This window comes from Rhopalosiphum padi, chromosome 3, assembly GCF_020882245.1.
Source record: "Rhopalosiphum padi isolate XX-2018 chromosome 3, ASM2088224v1, whole genome shotgun sequence".
NCBI lineage: Eukaryota > Metazoa > Arthropoda > Insecta > Hemiptera > Aphididae > Rhopalosiphum > Rhopalosiphum padi.
Window position 1 is genome coordinate 59,807,347 of NC_083599.1, and position 24,979 is coordinate 59,832,325.

At 30.0% G+C, this 24,979-nt stretch overlaps 3 protein-coding genes across 3 annotated transcripts; 2 read left to right on the plus strand and 1 right to left on the minus strand.

Annotated features, from left to right (window-relative positions):
• Positions 1-1,368: 1,368 nt before the first annotated feature.
• On the minus strand, positions 1,369-12,809 carry LOC132927922 (tektin-1-like). Its single transcript, XM_060992490.1, has 4 exons — positions 12,439-12,809; positions 12,099-12,371; positions 10,848-11,070; positions 1,369-1,725 (listed from the first exon to the last, which is right to left on the minus strand). The coding sequence occupies exons 1-4, from the start codon at positions 12,807-12,809 to the stop codon at positions 1,369-1,371; spliced, it is 1,224 nt and encodes a 407-aa protein (XP_060848473.1).
• Positions 12,810-22,327: 9,518 nt separating this feature from the next.
• On the plus strand, positions 22,328-23,349 carry LOC132925259 (KRAB-A domain-containing protein 2-like; the record flags this gene model as incomplete). The annotated part of the gene is made up of 3 exons (XM_060989666.1): positions 22,328-22,688; positions 22,976-23,215; positions 23,282-23,349. Coding segments are annotated over exons 1-3 (669 nt in total), but the record flags the coding sequence as incomplete, so codon positions are not given.
• A 6-nt stretch (positions 23,350-23,355) lies between these two features.
• On the plus strand, positions 23,356-23,881 carry LOC132925260 (uncharacterized). The gene is made up of 2 exons (XM_060989667.1): positions 23,356-23,503; positions 23,601-23,881. Exons 1-2 carry the CDS (start codon positions 23,356-23,358, stop codon positions 23,879-23,881), a joined length of 429 nt encoding a protein of 142 aa, XP_060845650.1.
• The last annotated feature ends 1,098 nt before the right edge of the window (positions 23,882-24,979 follow it).

A 24,979-nucleotide genomic window follows, 5' to 3' on the forward strand; every position in this document is an offset into this window, starting at 1 on the left:
GCATGTTAATACTTATTTATCAATAATTTGTAATAGTTAATACTTGTTTAAAAAGTATTTACATACATTTCCCTTCCCCCTTAATAGACTTAGGACAATGAATATAAATATCACTAGGAAGTAGGTACTTTTTAAAACATAATACTTAGTAAATTTAAAATTATTTATACTAATACAGACATTTTACTAATTTCTAAATCCATGTTCAGTTAATATAATAAGCCGAAGTCCAATAATAATATAATAGCCCAAACGAGTTCCGATTTTTTAGATAAAAATAAAAAATGTGCGCAAATAAACTGCAGCCCATTAATTTTCATTAATTATACAGTAAATAATAGAAAGTAGAAAAGATAGGTTCTCATTTGAAAAACAAAAGTTTTCGTCTCCATATAATCTGTAAGTATATAAAAAAATTCAAAAAAATCAGATTTTACAGAATTACTGCATTATTGAAAAATAAAAAAGATGTATGCTTAATGAATCACTCTTTATGTATATGAACTATAAAATTATTACAGTTAAGATTTCTTCGGAGATCATAGAATTTGTTTAAGATGACTTCAAGTCTTTAACTCTTTCAGTGCTAAGTTATTATTTACATTGTAACCTGCCTGTATTGGGGTTTTTTTTAAGTCTAATTTTCTTGCACTATAATGATTCTTACAGTGATTATAAATCATTTTTTGAAATTACAATTTATTATTTACCTGTAACTGTTTTGCAAGATGCATAGGTATTTAGAAAAGATAAATCAACATTGTGAAAGAATAATTTTTTGTACCATTTTATTCTTTTTTAACACATTTAACAGAACTTAATAACACGTTAGTTTTATCTGTAGATTCCATGTTCATATTATAATACAATATACACTGTGGTTAACTATCTCACTACCTTTATAATCCGTACTCATTAGACATCTCTAGGTCGATCTCCAGCTTATTTTTCCCTACAATTTCTTTAGCTTGGGCAACTATCTTATTTCACTCGCCAAACATTCAGCATTCGAATGTATTATGTGGTAGCATTGTAAAAACCAATTGATATCTCACAAATATTTAGTTAATTAGGTATCATCGGCAAATATTTCTAAAATTTCTAAAAATTTGGTTTGTTTTTAGAAATATAATATATTTTTTCAAATCGTTCGTTCGTACGTGCATCGATACCAATTAGTTACATATATTAAAAAAGTAAAAATGTTATCACAGGTTTGATTATTTTGCTCACCGCAATGCATTCGCCGGATTTAAGTAATAGGTGTTGGGTTCTAAAACGCCTTAAGGGATAAATCATAAACAAACGTAATAATAATAAAAAAATTTAATTTAAAATATCGATCCCGTTAATGAACTTGAATGTATATTAAAAGGCACGGTAATTGATACGTTTTCGTTGTTCGCCGCATAGCTCACCATCGATACGTAACGTATTTCGTTTGTAGATCAGCTGCACTTCGATACGGGCTGATGACTGTTTGAGCCGTCGCTGGCACACAGTCGTGTCGACAATCATTTTTTTAAGACTTTGCACGTTATGTTCTAATTCATCCATTTCTTCATTTAGTTTTACTTCCAACTCGTCCCTGCACAGTTCTATACCCTGTCTGCGTGTACGATTTAACAGCCGAGTATGGACTAGGGCTATATACGACTCTTTGTCGTCCACGGCGTTTTGAAGTTTGTCGATTGTTTCTTGTACTTCTTCTGCATTCTTGATAGTCTGCGAAATGGACCGCATTTACATGAAAAATGTTAATTAAATCCTCATTTACACAAATAATGATGATTAAATATTGGAGCTTTCAGGTTGTTTGTTTTACTGGCTAAATTAATTTTCTTATCTAGTCATTTGTATAATACCAAAGAGAAAACTTCTTTCTATTTATTGGAATATAAATATTTAGGTAAATTCAATATTTACACTTAAGCGGATATAAACATTTCGATTTTTTTTTTTTATTACTTGTATTATTTTAGTTTACAGTAACCGACAATAATTAGAATTTAGTAGTCAATTATTGTTTTTTATTTTAATTATTGTACCAAGAGGCAAATTGAAAAACAGCTAACGGGACAATTATAATTTTTAAACAAACATTATATTATTAAATAATTTTTTTTTAAGATATTGAGTTTTTAGTCAGTTTCCTTATATTAAAATTCAAATGATTACTAAACAATTACTGAATTAAAATTATAATTTAAAGAATTAATATTGGATATAAAATAATTATTTGTTTAATACTTGATGTCCTCTGTCCAGATATTATACTAAATATATTAGTATATTAAATTATACTATAATTATTATACAAAAATACACTTATATTTAATATAATAGAAATCTATACATGAATACTATCAAAATTTAAATATCTTTATTTAATTCAAAGCAATAACACTCATTAACTTATTTATAATAACCTTTGTCCTTCTTAATATACAATAGTTCAATATTTAATACATACAATTGAAATACAAATTAATCATTTATTTTGTTTGATTTAACACATACTAACATTTCCAATGTTCTGTCACTTAAACGGTTTCCCCTAGGAGCCAAAATCTGACTGATACTAAAAATGATTGAGTTGTTATCATGCAGACAGACGGCAGACTACTTTTAATTTTAATTTAGATAAATTTATAAAAACATATTTATGTTCACTAAATATTAAAACTAAATAGTGATGAGTGATTACTAATAAGTAATTATTAGATATTACTGTCGTCTGTTCTTATTATTCTCAGTAGTCAGTGGTTGGTCATATTATTATTTATTACTTTAATCATGATAATCCAAGTTTACAATTATATATTGTTATTTATGGAACATTTCGGACTGTAAGTTGATGATGTATCATATATTCGTATGTGTTTACTATTTACAATTATAAAACAATAATTATTAATACTTAGTTAGTAAAATATATTTATAAAAATCGAATTTACTGGCCACTACTAAAAGTACAACAACATTTGCCGATAGGTATGAAATATAATTATAATTTATATAACACAATAAAGTGATATTATTAAGATTTCGTGATTTTATTTTATTTAATTTATATCAAGTGTATGCGACATTTTGATTTCACTTATTACGCCCACATCGTCTGCGATCCAACGCTGTCGGATTGCCTATCTGATATGTTTAGATGTGTGCAAGTTGAACTTTCCCCCATGATTATGGAATACTTGATACTCAAACATGGCATTCGAGATTTTTCTCTGGCAAAACAACATCAGACTTTCGACGTCAGGACAGTGGCGTTCTCAGGAATTTTCAATGGGGGGATCTGCCCCCCCCCGTAGTTATAATAATTACAAATTTTGTACTATTTAAAAAGATTATATATTTATTAGCATCACATTAAAAAATCTAATTTTCTGGGCTTTTTTGCCATATCGTCTACCATTTATTTCTTATCGCTGTGCGCGCTCATTAGTAATTTATTACGGTCACTATATTGACTAACAGTTCCAATTTTATAATGAAATCATTATGATGAACAACGTTCAGAAAACTAGTCCCGCTTTGCCACATACACCAAAACCCACAAAACAAAATTTATCATCCTCGTCAATTTTACCAAGTCAAAATGACAAAAAAAACCAGTCTATATTACGCCAAACCGTTTCGCCCTACTCGCCACTAATTACACCAACGACGTAGCAACAACTACGCTCTTAATCAATCTCAAGGAAGATCCTGTGAACTCGCCTCGCGTTGTACGAGACAAGGGACCTCCAGCTCCACCAATCCATCTTAAAAATATAAAAAAACTACTCCGCTTTCAATAAGGTATTAACCAACAACACCGACTCAAATGGCTTTACCTGTAAATCAACGATGTCATACATTATCATACAACTTGCAAATCGGGAATATTTCAATAAAAACATTGACCACTTACATGAAACAAATGCTAGTTTCCATTCATACACTTCCCATCACCTTCGTCCATACAGAATAGTTATCAGAAACCTACACTTTTCCACCTTAAGTAATGACATTTCTAGTGCCTTAGCTGAGTTAGGACATTCAGTTAAACATATATACAATGTTAAGAATAAAAACAAATGACCTTTACCTTAATTCTTTGTGAATATAATAAGAAACCACATAAAAAGGTACGCGGTCCACCACAATATTACAACTGCCAACTCTACGGACACACACGAAACAATTGCTGCCACAAACCTAAATGCGTAAAGTGTGGTGGTAATCACCCCACGAACGAGTGCTCCAAAGACCGTCATAGTCCGCCCAAATGCGTCCTTTGCATAACGGAACAAACTGCAAATTTCAAGGGATGCCCAGTTTACAAAACTACTTTCAAAAAAACAGTCACAAGAGTCCGTCCAGCCAAGAGCTCTGATTCCAACGCACAGTCTAAGACCAAACATGCGGAAGCTACAAAAATTCAATTCACACGGAGAATAATATCGCCGACACTATATCAACTTTTATTTCAAACTTAAACTCATTAATTGGTCCCCTTATCTCCCTCCTCATGTCAGTCCTAAATGCACTTAAAGCTAATATCAATACTCCATAATCTTATCTCTTTTCATTAACTCTATTCAAATAAACTAATTTATTTAACATATAGTTTAATTCTGAACGTTAACGTTATCATCACATATTCAAATTATCACAATACACAATAAACCAAATTATTAAATTAAAATGTGTATTGACCACGATATATTGGTGCTGGTAACTAGTGAGGTATTAACACGGACTAAGATTATAATTATAGTTAATAGATAATAGTTCGTGGGTATTAAACACTATATTATTATAATCAGTAAAATCAATAATCAATTATCAATATTATTTTTATTTATTTTATTAATTTAATCACTTAATCAATAACCGTGATATTGTTGGTAAAAAAATAATATATCGTGATACGCATATGAAATAGTTAAAAAAAATTACGGCAAATGGGGGGGGGGGGTTCAAACCCCATGAACCCTCCCCCGTGAGTACGCCACTACGTCAGGAGGTATAACAATCTGCCGTAGGTGGATTGACCAGCACAGGTATCGATTTGCATCGGCTGAGAACTGATAGCTACACTCAATTACCATTTTTCGTACTTATTTATTTTTTATATATTCAAAAAAGAACCGGGCAAGCTTCGAGAAAAACTTTTACACCGAAATACCGAATGATAACTGATAATAATAATAGGTAACTGATGATATCTCATATTATTTTGATATATTTTTTAGATTCTGAACGCAGTGATGAATGTATTGATTTTACAATGATATGTGTGTTTTTTTTTATTTTTGTGTCTGTCATCACTTTTTGGAGTAGTAATAATGCTTCGATTTTTGACTTCAGCCCCTCTTTGAATTGGAAAATTCATCTAGTTGGTACTTTGGAGGGGGGGGGGTCAAAAGTAAAAAATGTCCAGTAGTTTTTAAAAGCGTCGGGAAAAACCCTGAAAAAATTATGGAAAAATGGGAATTTTTACGCATAACCACTTTTGACAAAATCGATTTTTTGATTTTGCTGTAACTCAAAAACGAATTATTGTAAATAATTGAAATTTTCACCAAATGTTTATATTAACGTTTATATATTTACGATTAAATTTTCAAAATATTTAGATTTTTTTTAAGCTACTTATAGACAATTGAAATTTTTGACTTTTATAATTTTTTTTTCTTGAAATGCAGATAAAAAAAATTTGGCTTTCCATAAAATTTTAAAATTTAATACAAGTTTTATTATAAGTTGTATTTATTGTAATAAAAAAAAATCAAAAATTGTTAGTCACAATTTTTTTTATAAGCATTTAAAGTTCAAATTTTAGGAAATATTTTAAATTAGCAAGGATTTTTGAAGTGAAAATTCATACAATTTTTGTGATTTATACCTAAGGTTAAAAAATCCAATACAAGGTTTTCCATAAGTTTTACTTCAAATAACTGTAAAAAAGAACTCCAGCCTCAATATAGAAAACATTTTGTGAGCGTATGAAAATTAATTTTTTTACGAAATCACGTAAAATAACGATATAGGTATTACAATTTATTATAGGTAATAATATAATATATCTTACTAATTATCCTAGACTGACAAATCAGATTTGTTTTTCGTATATAATGATACCTGTCATTGCATTCAAATTTAACACATCCATTATAGTGACCTAGTAGATCTCTACTATACACCATACAGCAGAGCAATACCCACTTTTCTACCCTTTTTTATAATTTATAACAATTTGGTATTTACAAGGGTCGAGAGGCCCTCAAAGTCCAGGGCCCCGGTGTATATAGCGTGCCTTGCCATCCCATAGTTATACTGCCAAACACTTACTGCACCATTGTATTGATATTTAAATTAAATTTAAATTTAAATAAAACGATCCCCCGTACGCAGGTGAACGGTCGTCATTCTATTGCGTCCCGTTTCAACTTTTTAACTTTTACAGTTTATGCTGTTTCAATTTCGTTTAAAAATCAGAAATTTTTTTTTCTACCTTTTTATGTTTCAATTGCATCCTACTGTATTATATTATATATACACAAGGTGATTTTTTAGGCATGCTCTCCCCCCCATTATTATGCATATATTCAAATTCTGATTTTTACAGAGTTTCAAGTTGTTAAAAAACGTTTTTATAAAAAAATTATATTTTTTTGAATGACAACATAGTTTTAATTTAATATTCCAAAGCAGAATATTTTTCTGAATATTTTGATACATAAAAATCGAATTTAGGGCAAGTAGTTAATGAATTATAAGTATTTTAATTTTTGATTCGCGAAGTGGTGAGGTACGGGGTTACCCCACAAAATGATTGTCCACTACACCACTTGTCTAAACTTCAAATACGTATAACTCATAAACTATTCGCATTAAATTCGATTTTTATATGTCAAAATACTCAGAAAAATATTCTGCTTTAGAATATGAAATTAAAACTATATTGTCATTTAAAAAACTAAAAACTTAAAAAATGTAAGTATAAGTATAAAAAATATTTAAAAATATAATTTACATCCGTCGTCCTAAGATCAATAGATTGGGAAATGAATAGCCATTATTAGTAATTATTTGTCAGTGATTTACAAAAAATGATAATACAAAAAAAAAAATCAGTAAATAATTAAGGCTCGTAAGTTGATGCATTTGAATATCAGTGTACACGCATACATATTTTAAGTTATTTTTCAATAAATGTACATAAGAGATTTTTGGTTTTATAGTGCATATTCCGTTCTTTCTTTGGAAATTAAATTTATTTTATAAAATAAAAATAAACACAGAACGTCGTGATAATTTGTTTGCTATATTATATTTGTATTTTAAAGCTGGGCATATAAATAGATCCATGTATCGAATAGGTACTCGACTGTAGTCAACAAAAGAATTATGTAAATCGGATTTAGCGTACTTGACGAACCTACTTCTTATTTGTGTACTATTAATATAATTTATAAAATAATTCGTACCTTTAATATGTTTATTGTTTAAATGTTGTGCAGAGGCGCAAACTAATTCAAATTATAGGGGGGGGGGGGGGGCAAAACTGCTCTGCTCACTTATATATAAATAATAATAAAATTTACCAAATAAAAATAGAAAATATAATTTACATTGTGAGATAACAGTATTCACCAAATTTTTTTTCAATGAATAACCATTTACTTGACCAAAATTAATTTTCAAAAAAGGGGTAATAATAAATAAAACTGATACTTCATTTTTCAAATTTATTTTTATATTTTCATATATCTATGTATTTTATTATAATTTAAATGAATTCTGTAGAATAATTAACTTAAGATATTGAAATACTCTACTTACACAATACTTTAATATATTATAATAAACTAATGAGTTTAAAAGAAAGGATGTTTATAATAACAGAAACATAATACAAACTATGTATCATCAAATATCAATACATTGGTGCATACTGTTTACGTACGTCAATTGATTTTATCACAGGATATTATATTTAAGTTTTAATATTAATATTTTCATTATAATAGGTTGTATCTACCTAACACAGAAAACTGTAAATTACGTAATATAAATGAATTGATGTATGCTTATTGTAATATCTGAAAATCGACAATCGAGTATCAATAAATTCAGTAAAACACGATTGAACATAAAACGATTAAGCATATACCTTTTTAGCTTTACGCGATTGAGCATAGAATATTTTATGCGACGTTGCCACATTCACGTAGCAAACATTTTGTAATTTATTATTTCCACGTATTATTACACCAATTATTATGATATCAGACGCGATCCATCATCCATGAGCTAAAGAGTTAAGCCCAGCTTTATCGACAATGTTATCGATTAATAAATTAGTTCTGGAGCAATAAAGTTCTACGGCATCTTAAACATTTAGCATTGGGGAAAAATATAAGATAGTTAAGAATTTAAGATACAATTCCAAAATTAATATAGAAATAATATTAGTCTTCGATCACCTATAGTCGTGTCACATAAAGTGCGTTTCAGTGCGTATAGTTTCTATTTTTTTTAATATGGATCTAGAAAATATAGCTATTATTTTATCAGAAAGAGGTAAAGAATTGGCCTAAGTGAATTTATACAAATATAAATTAATCGGAGAACGAAAAAAAGATAATCTTTATTCTTTTAAGATGAAGGTGTACCAATAATAAATGTTCAGCAATATTTTTTCAGGTTTAGATAAACTTAAAGTGATTGAAATTTTTGGACAACATAATCACGATCAAAATTCAATTGAGAAAATATAAACACAAATGTTGAGAGAAAATTGCAAAAGAAAAGCTGAGGAATCAATTTCCACACGGCCAATTAAAATTATTCGCACCGAAGTTTTAAATTCATCTTTAACATCAAATTTAAGTAGTAAAAATGTAAGAAATATACGGAAAGCAATGCATGATAGACGGAAGCAGACTTATCCTAAATTATTAACTTCTATGGATGAAGCTATTTGTCAAATAAAAAACTTGCAAAATGAAGAAAGTTTTAAATATAAGGGCCAACAATTCATTTACATGGTGACCGATGATCATTTTGTATGTTTAACTACGCAACTAAATACACAATTTATGACAAATAATTTTACTGAGTATTTTGGCGATGGTACATTTAATTATGCTCCAAAATATTTTATTTAATTGTATACAATACATGGATATAAAAATGAATACTAGGTACTTGCCACTTGTTTACTTTTTTTTACAAAATAAAACTAGGTCTATTTATGTTAAAATGTGGCAATTTTTAAATAATTTATGTTTAAAATTATGCGGAAAAAATTTACAAATGAACACATTTCATGTTGATTTTGAAATTTGAGCTCATCAGGCAATTACAGACGTGTTTGGAAATATTAAAATAATTGGATGTAGATTCCATTTAGGTCAATCATGGTGTAGAAAAGTAAGAAATAATTATTACTATATTATCATAGTATTTATAAATTATCTGTATTGTATACAGGGTGATTATTTTATCATAAAACACTCATTATTTCAAAAAGTATTGATGTATTTTGATACATAGAAATTGAATTTAGGGCGAGTAGTTTATGACTTTATGAATTATAAGTATTTAAAGTTTAGATGCGCGGAGTGAAGTTGTACGGGGTTACCCCGCAAAATGTTTGTCCACTACTTACATACTTACATGAATACTTTTTGTAATAATGAGTGTTTTATGATAAAAGAATCACCCTGTATAATATAGTACTTTTAAAATATAATAATGTTTGTAGATTGTTGGCGAACCTTCTCTCAGAATAGCATACATGGACAACAGTAATGAACTAGGGAAATGGTTGAAAATGTTTTTTGGTTTGGCATTTATTTTCCCAGAAGAAGTAGTTAATACATTTCACGAGTTAATATCAATTTGTCCAAATGATGATTGTTTTATATTTTCTGACTACATTCTACACAACTATATTGAAAATATTTGCCAATTTTTGCCAAATATTTGGGCTGAAATGCCTTCGCCAAACCCAAGGTTTTTACAATATTTTTTAAAAATTATCATAAGAACTTTTTTTCTAATTTTTGTTTTATTTAAATTTTTAGAACGACGAATATAGCCGAAAGCTTTCACCGCATATACAATTCGCAGTTTTATTCACCTCATCATCATGTCCATGCAGTCGTTAAAGTGTTGATCGAAACACAGACAGAAACGTCGACTAAGATGAAATCAATCAAACAGAAGCCCATCAAATTACAATCCGCCAAAGAAATTAAAAAAAAAAAATAGAATTTAATATGCAAGCTTTTAACCAGAATTTAAATAGTAAGAATACAGAATATCTATTAATATATTTAAGTAAATTTGGAAACATATACCAAGGTTTATCAATTTAATTTATTAGTTTTTTATTATTATCCAACAAATCTATGTATTATATAATGTGACGACTATTGAGATTATTGACTTATAAATATTTTATTATTAGGTATTACTATTTTATTACTATTATTATTATTTATTTATAATAGTCAATATTACATATTGACTATTATGAAATGATGTTATTTTTTTGACATGTTATATTTTGAATTATTTTAATTATTTGAATAAATGTTTTGTATAATATATGTAATGCAGTTCAAAATTGAAAATGGCAAGGTTGCAGAGATTTTTATGCTCAATCGTGTAGGTTTTCTTTTGTATTTTAATTTCCTTTGATACGCCGATAATTTTGCTCAATCGTGTTTATGCCAATAAATTGCCCCCCCTTTGCTCCACTAGATTTGTGCCTAGTTTTATTAGTGCATAAACTAAGAGTCCTAGTTATAACAATATTATTAATATATCGTACTTACTTCGTCTCTTTGTTTGCTCAAATTTTCAATTACTGCTAAATATTCTTCTACCCGTAATTTAAATGCTTGTTCAACTTCATCTGATTGATGCACTAAGGTTTTGAAAATGTTACTTAAACACTGGTCAAAATATGCACGAATTGGTCGACCAGCTATCAGCACTCTACTGGCTGTTAATAAAATGTCTGTAGTGAATCGATCCCATTTCGTGAGCGAAATCTCCCTATATGCAGATAATTTATGTGAATAAGAGTGTCTATAGAAATTAAAACTATTTGTTACATACAAAATTAATCTGGACTTAAAATTTCTTCTTTAAATCTTATCGCACATACGTCACCAAATATAAAAGTAATTTCTAAAATTTCTTATAATATTTATATTTAATATGTTTCACCCACTCTGTCAGTGGCGAATTTAGGATTTCGATCAAGGAATGATACCTATACGTTGGAAAACGTATAATTTACTCATCTGGGGGCGTGTACACTTACCATCACCATAGACCTCAGTTTCTCAAAAATGTTGAGGATTTATATACTTATTATCAGTTAGTACACAATCAAAATAAAATTGCATTCTTTTGTTTTTAAGATTTTTACTCATATTTGATTTTTTATAAAACTGATAAATCTTTAGAAATACAATGGTAGTATTGATAAATATATACATTTTATATGTAGGAAAAAAAACTAAAAAATTGTACACTAGGGCGAGTGTGCGACTATACTGAGTAGTGAAATTATTAAGCTGGATTAGCATGTTTCTTTTTATGTGCATGTCCTCGCTTATTATTAGAACCATGATAATAACCAGATGGTTTTATGTAATATTAAACAAATCAGTATCCTACTTAGATACATTTAATTTTAAATAAATGCTGTTTTAATTACTATTATTCAAAAGTACAAGTGTTTTGTTTTTCACTTACCTTTCTGAATAATGAAACAAGTCTACATTAGACATGATACGTAGTTTAAATCATTATTATGGTAGGTAATCGAATGTAGTGTGCGCAGCTGCACAGCGATAACTATAGTCGGACTCACGTGCTGGCGTCAAATAGACGAAGTTCAAATTTTATCGGGACCAGGGGTTCTTAGTTTTGTGGTGGTATGGTTACGGTGCGCTGGCTACTTCAACTGCGTTTGATAATCCCTATTTAAAAATTGCCTTTGGGAACGCTCTTTTCGTGAGCTCGACTATACCTACACTGTGTCAGTATTAACAATAAATCTGTATAATACTTACGCTGGTTTAATTAAGTTTTTGTCGTTCAAAATCGACAACTCAATGCTGTTTTCATTAAGTTTTTCATTGTATTCTTCAATTTTCAATGTATTTTCTTTACAATGCAAATCCTCAATTAAGTTGTATATAAACTCCCTCAGTTTCCTAATCTGTACTTTGACTTTTTCTACCAAATCTTCAAGTTGGCTGTTAACGACTTTGATCAGTTCACGTTCTTGTAACAATTGCTTCTCTACTTCATCAAACACTAAATCTATACCTTGCCGACAATTTCTAAAAAATAATCATTAAGATTATACTTGATGTGATCGATGCAAATATGAATAACAAAACATTTCACCTAAGCCTAAAACACTCGGCAATTACGTCAAGAGCATCACCAAGAAGCCGTTTCTTGGCGTTTTCGATGCGGGTCTGGTAGCCCAACAGCAACCGAATCTCTTCATTTAAACCGTTTTTGTGGTTTTCTAGTTCCATACACTTGTACTCTATATCTTTGACTTTCACCTTAGACTGATGGTCGATCTCTAGCTTATTTTTCCCCACAGCGTCGTTTGCTTGGTCAACTAACCGGTCAGCTTCGAGTGTCAACCTTTGAGCCAACTCTTGTTGTTCTTCAGATTGCGAAATTTCCAGTTCACTACTAAACCGCCATTCTGCAGGGGTATGGTAATCATTATTTTTTACATTGCTATCATTTTTACAGTTCATATTTATTTTAATAATCAAATGTGGGAACGAAAAATAAGAGTTTAATTTTTTCCACTTTTTATAAATCGTGAAAGAAACGCTTTTATGAATAAACAGTATAAAGTCTTTTATGCGGTTACTATAGTTATAGATTTGGTCGTATATGTACTATAAAATTAGGAAGAAATAATAATATAAAAATATATGTTTACAAATTATACACGAAAAGTTAACAACAAATTAAAACCCCTGTTCGCGCCAAACAAATTCGCTTTTCGCTGGACGTAATTCTACTTGACGGTGATACCTCCTAATCGTTTCACTTTGTTTATTTGTTCTCTATGTAAAATTGTTGGTCGACTTTTGCAACTTGGGTGGGCTAACTTCAAAACTTCAAAGCTCATAGCGGTCGCTCAAGTAACTTGCAAATTCTAAAAACTGACTTGTAAATACTTGCACACATAGACGTGCGCAGACTTCTGAGTCAGGTATGGCTAAATTCAATCTGACCACTCACCCCCTTATCATGGTCACATAAAAAATTTTTTTTAGAAATTTTCAATACAAACTTCGAAGTGATCTTTTTATTGTTGGTAACGGGAAAATTTAAGCAATCATTTTTCATTATTTCACACTTCAATTCATCAATATTAATTTTAAATTTTGACCAAATATAATTTAATAAAACAATTCAAAAATGCTCAAAACATAATCTATAATATTAAAAATTATCAATTAACATAAATACTTATTTGTTATTATAAATTATTCATTAAATAATTTGTATGTATATACATTATACATAACACGTAATTATAATGCTGTCAAATAAAAAAATGTAATTATTATACTTTATAAAATAATTCTACGATTTCCTTCAATCAAAAGTTTAAATTCTTCAATGACCTCATCATAGTTGATGTTCCCTGTTTCTTCTTGTTCAATAAACATATATAAAAGAGCATTCAATCGTTCTTGGTTCATTGTGGATCGAAGCTTGGTTTTAATAATACATAGTTTAGAAAAGGCTCGTTCACAGCTACAACTTGTAACGGGAATAATAACGAATGACTTAAGAACAATTAAAACATTTTTAAAAATAATTGACCGATCTCTCTCGTTGAGCCATTTTATCCACATGTAAACTTCTTTAGTTGATATTCCTTTTAATATTTCAGTGTTATCCATGTTTTTTAATAATTTTATTTCAGATTTTATTTCATTAACATTAATATCAAATAAAGTTTTAAAATATAAAATATCTTCATTTGTAGTTTTGAAATTAACCAAATTCCCAACCCCTTCGATTAATTTAAGACTTTCTTGGTTGAATCAAACGTTTAATCCAGATATAACTTGGTCAAGTGCAAAATAAAAACAAGAATGTTTCATTTCATATTTTTTAGTTTCCTCAAAATATTGATTTTAATCTAGGTATTGGTTAAATGTAAATAATACTATAATTTTGAAGAATCAATTTTAAAGGATTTGCGTGAATCAAGATGACAGGGACTTACATTTCTGTAAATATATAACCTCTTTAATGAAAAATCAGAAAAAAAAATAATATTGCAATCTGAAATAATATCCCAAGTCATTAAGACTGAATGTAAAATTATAATACTGAAAGTAATTTTATAAATTTGTGTAATTTAATCTTAACATTATTTATATTGTACAACTTGTATTTTATATTGAAATTTAAATTGTTTCGTAATATCACTATGCTACTAGTCTTAAAACGTATTATTATTATTATTTAAATTTAAATTCTTCAACACATCAATTTTGAATTTTGTTTTGTTTTTATTGTTAAAATATCAGTTGTTTTGTTCATTTTTTATTTTAGTCTAAAAAAGGGTTTTAGAGTTAAAAGAATAATATATTTAAGTTTATTTACAGTCTTATTTATTGAGTTAATCTGTCATAGTGAAATACAACTGAACATTCACCAGAAAAATAATCTTTAATTGTATATCTTATTTGTTTAGCATCTGCTGAATAGGTGTTAGTTCCTAACTGGTTGACTGGCCTTAAAGTTCCCATTTCTAGTGATCTCAAAAATCACTAAAAGTAAAAAAAAAATATAAAAAGTTTAATCCGTAAGTCAAAGGTCTCATACAATAATCAAAGAAATCTCTTTATCTGTTAATTGTTGAGAATAATTTAGATGTCGGTGACAGAGTAATCATTCATAGTCAATCATTGTCAAATATAAGTTTTAAGTCAAATAAATTCGGATTCAATGACAATGTCAAAAACTTGAGGGTCGAAAATTCAGGTAAGAATCCCTATGAAACTGAAAACATAACAGTATTGCTAGAAAACGAGATCAAGGAGGTGACTTTCGTCCTGTTCTTCGGTCCAAAAAAAAAAAGGATGTCAAACCACGCGTATTATACGATAGGGAAATAAGATTTTCATTACGAGGATTTGAAAAATAGGTCTAATAGTAATCCCAAACTAACTGAAATTTTAGAACTAGTTTTTTTTCGTATCGGATATTTCTTTGCAAACAAAGAGGGCAAGTGACAGTTACTGACTGGTTTAATATGTGTCGTGAAGTATTTTCATGTGTTGTTCACAAACGGCCAAAGATGGTGGGAACTGAGATTGATCCAATACAGATTGACGAGACTAGATTTTCTGGAAAGAAAAAATATAATCGAGGTCGGTTACTCAATGGTGATCAACCCCCTTCATCGGAAGACAGTGACGTTGAAGTCCAGAACGGTAGAAACCATGAACAAAGAGTAGATTGACCTTGGGTATTTGGTCTAAAAAAAGGTTCTGACTGCCGATATTTTTATGTACTTTAAAGAGACAAAAATACATTACTTCCAATTGTAAAGCGAGAATGTGAAGCTAGCTCTGTTATTCATTCTAATGAGTGGGCGGCTTATAGATGTTTAAATAGTAGTGGATATATTCATAAAGCGGGATCAGCTATCAGCGATACTATGTGGATCCTTCGAAGGGGGCTCACACTCAAAGCATAGAGAAAACATGGCTGGATGCAAAGACAAAGATCATGAAAACAATGAGAGGTATAACTAAAAAACTACTTCAATCCTATCTCGACCATTATTGTTGGAAGGATGCTTGCAAAGACGAACCTGATTTATATATAGTATTTCTGAGGGATATTAAAACAGTTTATCGCTAAAATTATTATATATTATTTTTTATATTCAGGTTTTATATTATATTACATATTATTATTATTACATTATATTTTTCAAATTTATGCTAATAAACGTATATTATAATTATGAAAATATAAACATGGCGTATTACAGTATAGGTATTATGCGATCTACGTCTTACAGGGCGGACCGCATACGTGAGCAGAAACATGTTGGTAGTCCGCATATGAGAGCAGCACCAAGGTATATGATTGAGGAGGAATTGAAAAAGAAGTTAGTGTAGAAAAAGTTCTTTATATTTTGTCAAGTTAGTAGTTACAACTTGGTTTCAGCATTTTGCAATTTATATAAAGCGTACAAGTCATTTGGTACAATACCTGCTACATTTGCTTCAGCTGAATGTAGCTTTTCAAAAGTAATTATTAATTTAATAGTATATAATATATTTTTATAACTATGAACATTTTGTTTTAGGTAAAATTGATTAAAACTCGCCCACGTTCTACAACTGGACAAGAACGACTTGAAAGTTTATTGATTTTGAGTATAGAAAAGAATATTGAAATCAATTTCAATGAAGCCATAGATAGGTTTGCTATGACTTCAGATGTTTTAAAAAAACAATTAATGTACAAATAATTAAATTCATATTTTTAACTTGGCTTTTAGTTGACATAATATTACTGTTTTACTATCTAAGTTAGGTATTGTTAAAATGAGTTAATAAATATACTATTATAAAAATAAAGAAACTCCCCTGCTAGTCTTTTAAAAATGCGATTATTTTATAATAAAAGTTTTTATTATGTTTTATTTTCATTAATTTTTTCAGCAACAAAAAATGATACACAATAATAGGTAGGAGGTACAGTACTCACCTACATAATTTTATTGATAAAAATGTTAATTGTAAAAATATTTAAGTATAAGATAGGTATACTAATAGTCGTAGGTGGGTGGGTAAATTTTAGGGCAATTATGGGTTATTTTACGTTCGTTTCACCATTGATTATAGAATAGTCTTTTCTATAATCAATGGTTTCACCAATGATAATAATGTGATGTCGAGGGATCTATGTGACCGTTCACCCGACACTCAGCAGCAGCAGTAGCCGCCACCACCGCTGCTGTAGTTCTAAACACTAGACACCGGGAGCGCTGTTTGCGCTGCTCCTCCAATTATTAACACGGCAGTAAGATGTCCATCTTGTCTATGGTCGTCGGTCTTTTACGAAGTTTTTAACGTGACAGAGTATCGTCGCGCGACTTGCCCGACGCGCATTCGGCTGCCGAAAACCTCGTGGATGGTTTGTCGTACGGGAGGGAGTACACACAGTTGGCGTTAATTTATGTGCATTTGATCCACGTTTGGGATTCGAGATTGACTGCTGCCGACTGCGTTTGCGTGTCGCCAACGGTCGATTTTTGCGTATTATCCGCAATTGCCGATAGCCCGTCGGGCCGCAAAAACATCTTGGTTGAGCCGTCGTGTGCGGACGAAGACACTGTGTAGACACATACAAAAATAATAAATATGTGTATAAAGATACGTCTAAGACGTATATGAAAGGCCCTATGGTATATGGATAAATATAAAGAAATATATGGATATTATTTATATAGATACGTGTTGGATGTATTTGAAAAACACTATTTCTCAACGTTTCCCAAACCGTGGTCCACGGACTCCTAGGGAGTCCTCACGTATACTTGCGGGGATTCGCGAACGTTAATTGAAAACTCTATATTATGCTGTATAGTAAATACCGGCACGTTCCTAGATTATAAAAATACTGTTGGTAACATACTACAACAGTAAATAAATTAAAAACATAAAATATTTAAATGTACTAGAGCTGCTTATACATTTAAAAGCATATTATAATATGGTACCTGCACAGAGGTGTGTTCAACGGATATCAAAATGGGCGAAACTCGATGGACGTAGTTATTGACGTTATTGTACTAATGTTGTTATATTATTAATTATAAATAGTTCTTGATAGGTTTTGGTGTGTCCGCATTATACAATCTCTTGAAAATACTAGATATTTAACGACAAATATTATTAGTTAACATTAAATTTATTAACTACTCTTATTTAAATGTTACGATCAAAAAGAGCAAAACTCATTGCGGAATCTGCGAGATGTCTACTCGTAAGCACCTATTTATTTTACCACTTGTATCAACATTTTACGGTGCTAATTCGGTATGCGCTCTACCAACAAGTGTCTGAGTCGGTATGTGCTCTACAGTCTACATAGGTCGTTTTGACTAGGTTTTATTTTATATTTATATAATTTATATTTTTTATATTATTTTATTGATGACTCTTTACAGACAAGTATCTGAGTCGGTATGATCTACAGTCATCATACGTCGTTAAACGATTAATGATCTGAATGTCTTCTAACATGGTGAGAAAAAGGTCCGGACTGTCTTGACAGTAAAGTCGCCAGCAATAGTGATCAAGCTGTGACTGCAAATTATTAAGAGGAACACCCCTCATTTTCTTCAATAATTTAATTTGCGCGTCCAACCATGACCTTTCAATGTATTGAGTGTGGGCTCCTGTATTTGCATCGACATATGAGATTTGGTGATTTACCGTCTTGTGTACAAAACCTCGGCTTGTGAGCACCTATATGCAGCCCATTCATCAGAATGAATTTCTGATCCTGCCTCGCATTCACGTTCAATTATTGGTAGAAGTGTTTCTCGATTGTGTCGATGAACATAAAAATAACGGCAATCATTTCCATTTTTTAAACCAAATACCCATGGGCCATCTACCCTTGCACCGTGATTTTGGTAATAATTACTTCAGCATTTATATTTGCCAAGGCGGGAGGAGCGTCACCAGCTAATAATCTACCCCTATTATACTTCCTTCGGCCAGCGAAACGAGCTTCGTCAATCTGAATTGGATTTTGTACATTTCCAACCATTTTTCCTTTAGTCTTCAAAACAGCTGTACATACTTCTCGGCACATGTAAAACCAGTCGGTGACACACTCATTACTTCTTCCTGTTCGATCTATTACCATGTGTGTGGGTAATTCCAATACAAACATAAATACAAGTTCAACAATTTGACAAAGTGTTAACCCACTGTTGCAACGTTGGTTCAAGTCAGTAAAATGAAAAAAGCTGCTGCCAGCTCGTGGTGATCTTGTTGTCTGACAGCCTTTTTTTGGACACCGAAAAATCGACATCTACTCCCCATTACGGCATTTCCGTCGTTTTACCTGCATTTCTGTGCCACATTTATGACAAGGGTCGTTGTCTTCGGCACTTTTCAACAATCCTTTTGCTACGAAAAACCGACGACACTCAATCTTATTTGGCACTACTGTAGTATAAAACTACTACACCTCTAAAATCAACTTATAATGTACCTATAATACTGTTATTCAGTAGTCACTATTTCGCGTATTAACATAAAGCACATCAACCATCAACGTACAACAAATAAAATATGTAATAAAAAAATTTAAATGAACATGGGTTTTTTCTCAGCTTACCGGTCCATTAAGGACCATTGCTGCCTTCAACAAGTCTCTCCATCCCTCTCTATTGAAGTCAACTCATATGTCACATTCTGGTCTATGGCTTTCACATCCTTAACAACTACATCAATCCACCGCATCCTCCTAGGGGTCTTTTTTTCCACAAGTACTTTTTTTTATTAGTTGACCATCCGCTCTCCAAGTGTGTCCAAATCATTCGAGTCTTTTATTTCTGATAAAAGCTAGAATGTTTGGTCTTCTGTATAATTACTGTGGCTCTTCATTTTTTCTTCTATCAAATGTATTTGTTTCTTGGTTAAAGCGTGGTCCAAATATATTCTGGAGTATTTTCCTTTCAAATATTATTAACTTTCTCTCATCGCCTTTTGTTAATGACCATGTTTCACTCGCGTACGTCACTATTGGTCGCAAATAGTTATGGTATAAGCGTACCTTTTATGTCCATGATAGTAGTTTTGATTTTAGGAGCTTAATTATACTATTGTAACACCTGTTCCCACTCGTGATTCTTTCATTTATCTCTCGGTGCATATTCTTGTTATTGACGTTTACTCCCAAATACTTGAAGTTGTCCACTGCTTCGAATTTCCAATTGTTTACCTATAGGTCGTATATGTTTAGATTGGATGGATCCAGAAAACTTATTTTTTGTAAAATTGGTCTTGCTTGTTTGCTATCATAACATTTAAAAATTGGTTTTTTAATAACTCTTTATGTGTTCTTTTAAATGATTCAACATTGTGTCTGAGGAAGTATCATTACTGATATTCGCATAAGTATCTTCATCACTGTTGTTAGTTTCATCAACTTCATTATTATTGAGGTAAGAGGTTACAGAAGTAATTTCAAACATCTCTTTCAGTATAAAATCGATTTAAAGTTGTTTATAATAATATGTTACCATATAGCACCTAATTATAGTAATAAACCTGGAATTCCTTCTGTAATATTTCCATTCAGTTCACAAAAGGAGCTTTGAAAAGAGGCTATAGGGTCCTCAATATTACCTATTTATATTCTGTTTTTTTTTATTGTTCAAATTAATAATACTGAACATTTTAAAACATAAAATACTTATTAAGTTAAAACACATAAGAAGTAATATTATAATAACCAATATTTTATCCAAAAAAATGTACAAACCTTAGATAATTATAACGATTACATATAAAAGATTATTTTTCAATTTTTGGTGTTTTTGAACTGGGGGTGCTAAATTACAGCTTAGGGATGCTGAAGTACTTCCAACATCCTATCTAGTTGTGTCTAATGTCTATAATTATGTACGTACCAATGATGTGATCTTATTAGATTATGCTACCTACCTATCTTTAACATATGGAATTTTGCTCTTGGGTTTTTTTATTTAAATATTGATAAACAAAATTAGGCTATATATAATGTAATTAAGTTGGTTAGAGAACACTTTTAAAAATGTTGAGCGTAAATCTACACTAATTTTTTATGAGCATTTGAAGTTAGAAATTCATAAAAAAAAATTCTGTTTATCTGAGATCTGAAAATTTAATTAAAGATTCCTCACAAGTTTTTCTGAATTTAGCAATAAAAAATGTTTGCCGAGGTGTAAAATTATTTTTTTTATGAGTGTCTAAGTTAAATATTAGACTTAATTATACTAATGTAATAATTACTGTTATATTATTATTGTTGTTTATATAATACTGAATAGTTGATATGTTTTATGACAATAACATTATTAATGCTAACACCAAAGCTTTTAAAAAATAGAAAAATTGCCATTGAAGATATTTTAGAATTTACAATTGTTAAAAATGACGTAGCAATTTTCTTTAACAAATTCTATTAAAAATAAATAATATTAATGTCAGTTAAATGGTATTTTAATATTGTCTATATGTATATGTTACCGGAATAGATGAAAATTCAGGAATTGTCGGCATATCCTAGTCATTGTTGACAATGGCTGAAAAGATTAGACAATGTTGGATATTTCGTAGTTTTATCAACATTTCCGTATTATATTAGGCAATGTTATAAATCCGAACATCGAAAATAAATAATATGTCGAATATCGACACCGCGCTTTATCGGTAATCGATCTGATTATGGAACATAGCTATCTATATTATTACTTATTACTTATCCTGTTTTATGTTATCGTTTTTATTGCTTATAACTTATAATAAAATTGACTATACAGAACTATCGTAGGTATCGTTATGGTCACATCCAACAATTCTAACCCAAAGTGACTGTACACTGTACAGTACTGTTTGTGCATTAACTAATAACATTGTTATTTTTTTCAACAATCTCCTTAAAAATGGATTTAAATGAAATGCGCATACAATTTGATAATGCAATTATATTATTAATTGAATCGAAACGTAACGACAACAATTTTTTTTTGAATAATGAAGAATATTGTGAACGAATCAAAGAAATAAAAAAATCTAAAATTACACTATCTACGGCTGGAGTAAAAAAATGTACGAAAGACTATAGGAATGTTCGTAAGTACGATATTCTTATTATCAACGGTAAAGATCGTCTTATTAAGACTATAACCAATGCGTCAGAGGGTGTGCGTTATTATGTAAAAAATGAAGAGTTGTTTGATATAATTCATTCTATACATACAGCAATCGGTCACGGAGGCCGAGACCGAATGATGGCTGAACTTAAATTAAAATACGCGAATGTGACAAAGGAAAAAATAATGGTTTATTTAAGTCTATGTTCTGATTGCCATAAAAAATCTTCAAATCCAAAAAGAGGGCTTGTATCAAAACCTATTTTACATTCGGCATACAACTCACGTGCTCAACTGGATTTAATAGATATGCAATCACAGAGCATAAATGATTTCCGATTTATAATGAATTACCAAGACCATCTAACAAAGTTCGTTGTACTTAAACCATTAAAAACAAAACGTGCGGAAGAAGTTGCACATAATTTACTAGATATTTATACAACATTTGGAGCACCAGCCATACTGCACTCAGACAATGGAAGAGAGTTTGTTAATAATACTATAAACGAACTTCATGCTATGTGGGGTGATGTAAAAATTGTTCATGGGAAACCTCGACATAGTCAGAGCCAGGGCTCTGTCGAACGCGCCAATCGAGATGTGGAGGATATGTTGGCTACATGGATGGCCGAGAACAAAAGTAGTGATTGGCCGTCTGGATTAAAATTTATACAGTTCCGAAAAAATCGCGCTTTTCATTCAGGTAAGAATTATTTAAATAATTATATTTCTTATAATATTTGTACTATTTGTAACTTTTTGTACTATTTTTGACTGATTAATTTTCGTATAACGCACGTCTATTATGTTATTAGAAATAAAAAAAATAACAACATATACGACAATTAATAACAAATTTTTTTATATTTTTTTCAATGATAATAATTTTTTTAAATTTTAATAAAAAGTTGGCAACTTCGCATCTAATTTCACGCGCAATCGTAAAAAACATAATATTACCTTTAACATTTAATAAGATAACATTTTTAGGTATTGGAAGATCACCGTATGAGGCAATGTTTGGATGTTCAGCTCGATTAGGCGTAGCGTCAATAGGTTTACCTATGGATGAAATAGACTGCTTACAATCTGAAGAAGATATTGAGAATATTTTACAAGTTTGTGAAGCTCAGAATGACCATCTTGGTTCAGATTCACTGGACTCTGAACAATGTCATACTACACAAGTTGAAGAAAATGAACCAGGAACTGAAAATAACTCAGAACTTAGTACGAAACAATAAAATTAATGTCTACTATAGTGTATATTTTATTTTAATATAAATAATTTTATAGTTAATCAACGACAGCAGAAAATTCAACACGAACGAGCATTATCTGTTAAATGTTTAGAGAAACAAGCGAAAAAAATGGTAAAAACATCTAATTCAAAATACCCTGAACTTGAAGTAGGAACATCTGTGCGTATCTCTATTCTTGATGTTGACCGAGCTCGTGGCTCTCCACGAAATGTATTGGCAGTTATAACTGATGTGAAAGATAATTTATATAAATTATTTAAGCATAAATTGTATAATTATTTTAAACAACTTAATATAATTTAATATTTTATTATATTATTTTTTTTTACTATTTATTATTATTATTTTTATAGATACAGAAAATGGATTTCTGAAACATAAGTATACCAGGACAGAAATCAACCCATGCAAGGAGAAGCTTCTAGATCTTGAAACGGTTGTAAGCAAATTGAAAGAGGGAGGAGAAATAACTCTCCGTGAAGCAGCTGCCTTTAACAGCATTTCTGGATCCCAAGGTTTTACGAGATGCCAATGTAAAACACAGTGTAAAACCAATAGATGTGCTTGTCGTGCATCTACTAGATTATGTAACTCTAAGTGTCATAACAGTCTACCGTGTAACAATAAAGATTAAGATTATGATTTATAATAAATAGCTAATAAGTATTATAATTTATAATATATTATTATTATTATAAAGATTAAGAATTTAAGATTATGATTTATCCTAAATAGCTCATAAATAATATAATATATTATTCGATTTTTAATATTATCATTAATGCCTTCTTTCATTAGGAATTGTCATAAATGACTAGATATTGACGTTAATTCCTTACTAAATCAGGCCTTATCGTTATTGACTAGTCATTGTCAACACTGACTGAATGTCATCTTTTCCGGTAACATATACACATATTCATACATACATACATACATCAGTTCAATATTACCCCAAAGTGTTGTTTCATAAAATTCATCTAGTACCACTTTGGGTTTCAATAGTTTTTAAAAGTGTCGGGAAAAACCCTGAAAAAATTACGGAAAAATGGGAATTTTTACACATAACCACTTTTTGACAAAAATTGATTTTTTGATTTTGCTGTAACTCAAAAAAGAATCATTGTAAATAATTGAAATTTTCACCAAATGTTTATATTAGCGTGAGGTCGCGTCGGATGGTGGTTGAACGGCACACGGGGAGCACGGGAGAAAAATAAATAAAAAAAACACAAGTCTTTGGGTACGAAGGGGTGGCTTTATTTGTAGGCGAAAGATACAAAAAAAAACACCAATGTGAAAAAAAAACAAAGTAGGTTCAAGTTGTATGGAAGTGGGCACGGTACGGCGAGGGGCGTTGTGTCGCGTACGGTGCGGTGTACGATTGTTACTTAAAAGGTACTTTTTAAATATTCAATGCATTTCAATTTATCAATAATTATATCTTTGTATAAATATCCCATTGTTGTAGTAATTCATTTTAAAATTTAAATTGTTACAAAACTATGGAACATTAAATTAATACATATTATACTCACTCGTGAAAAAAAATGAAAAAAATTCACTAACAAATGAAACGACACGAATGAACGCTAAATAGTAACTGAATGTTTAAATTATGTACTTTAAAAATATAATACAGTTGTAAAATCCATATCATATCAATAATTATATAGGTATAGCACCATAGTGTAAAATATAGGTATAGCACTATAGTGTAAAATATAGGTAT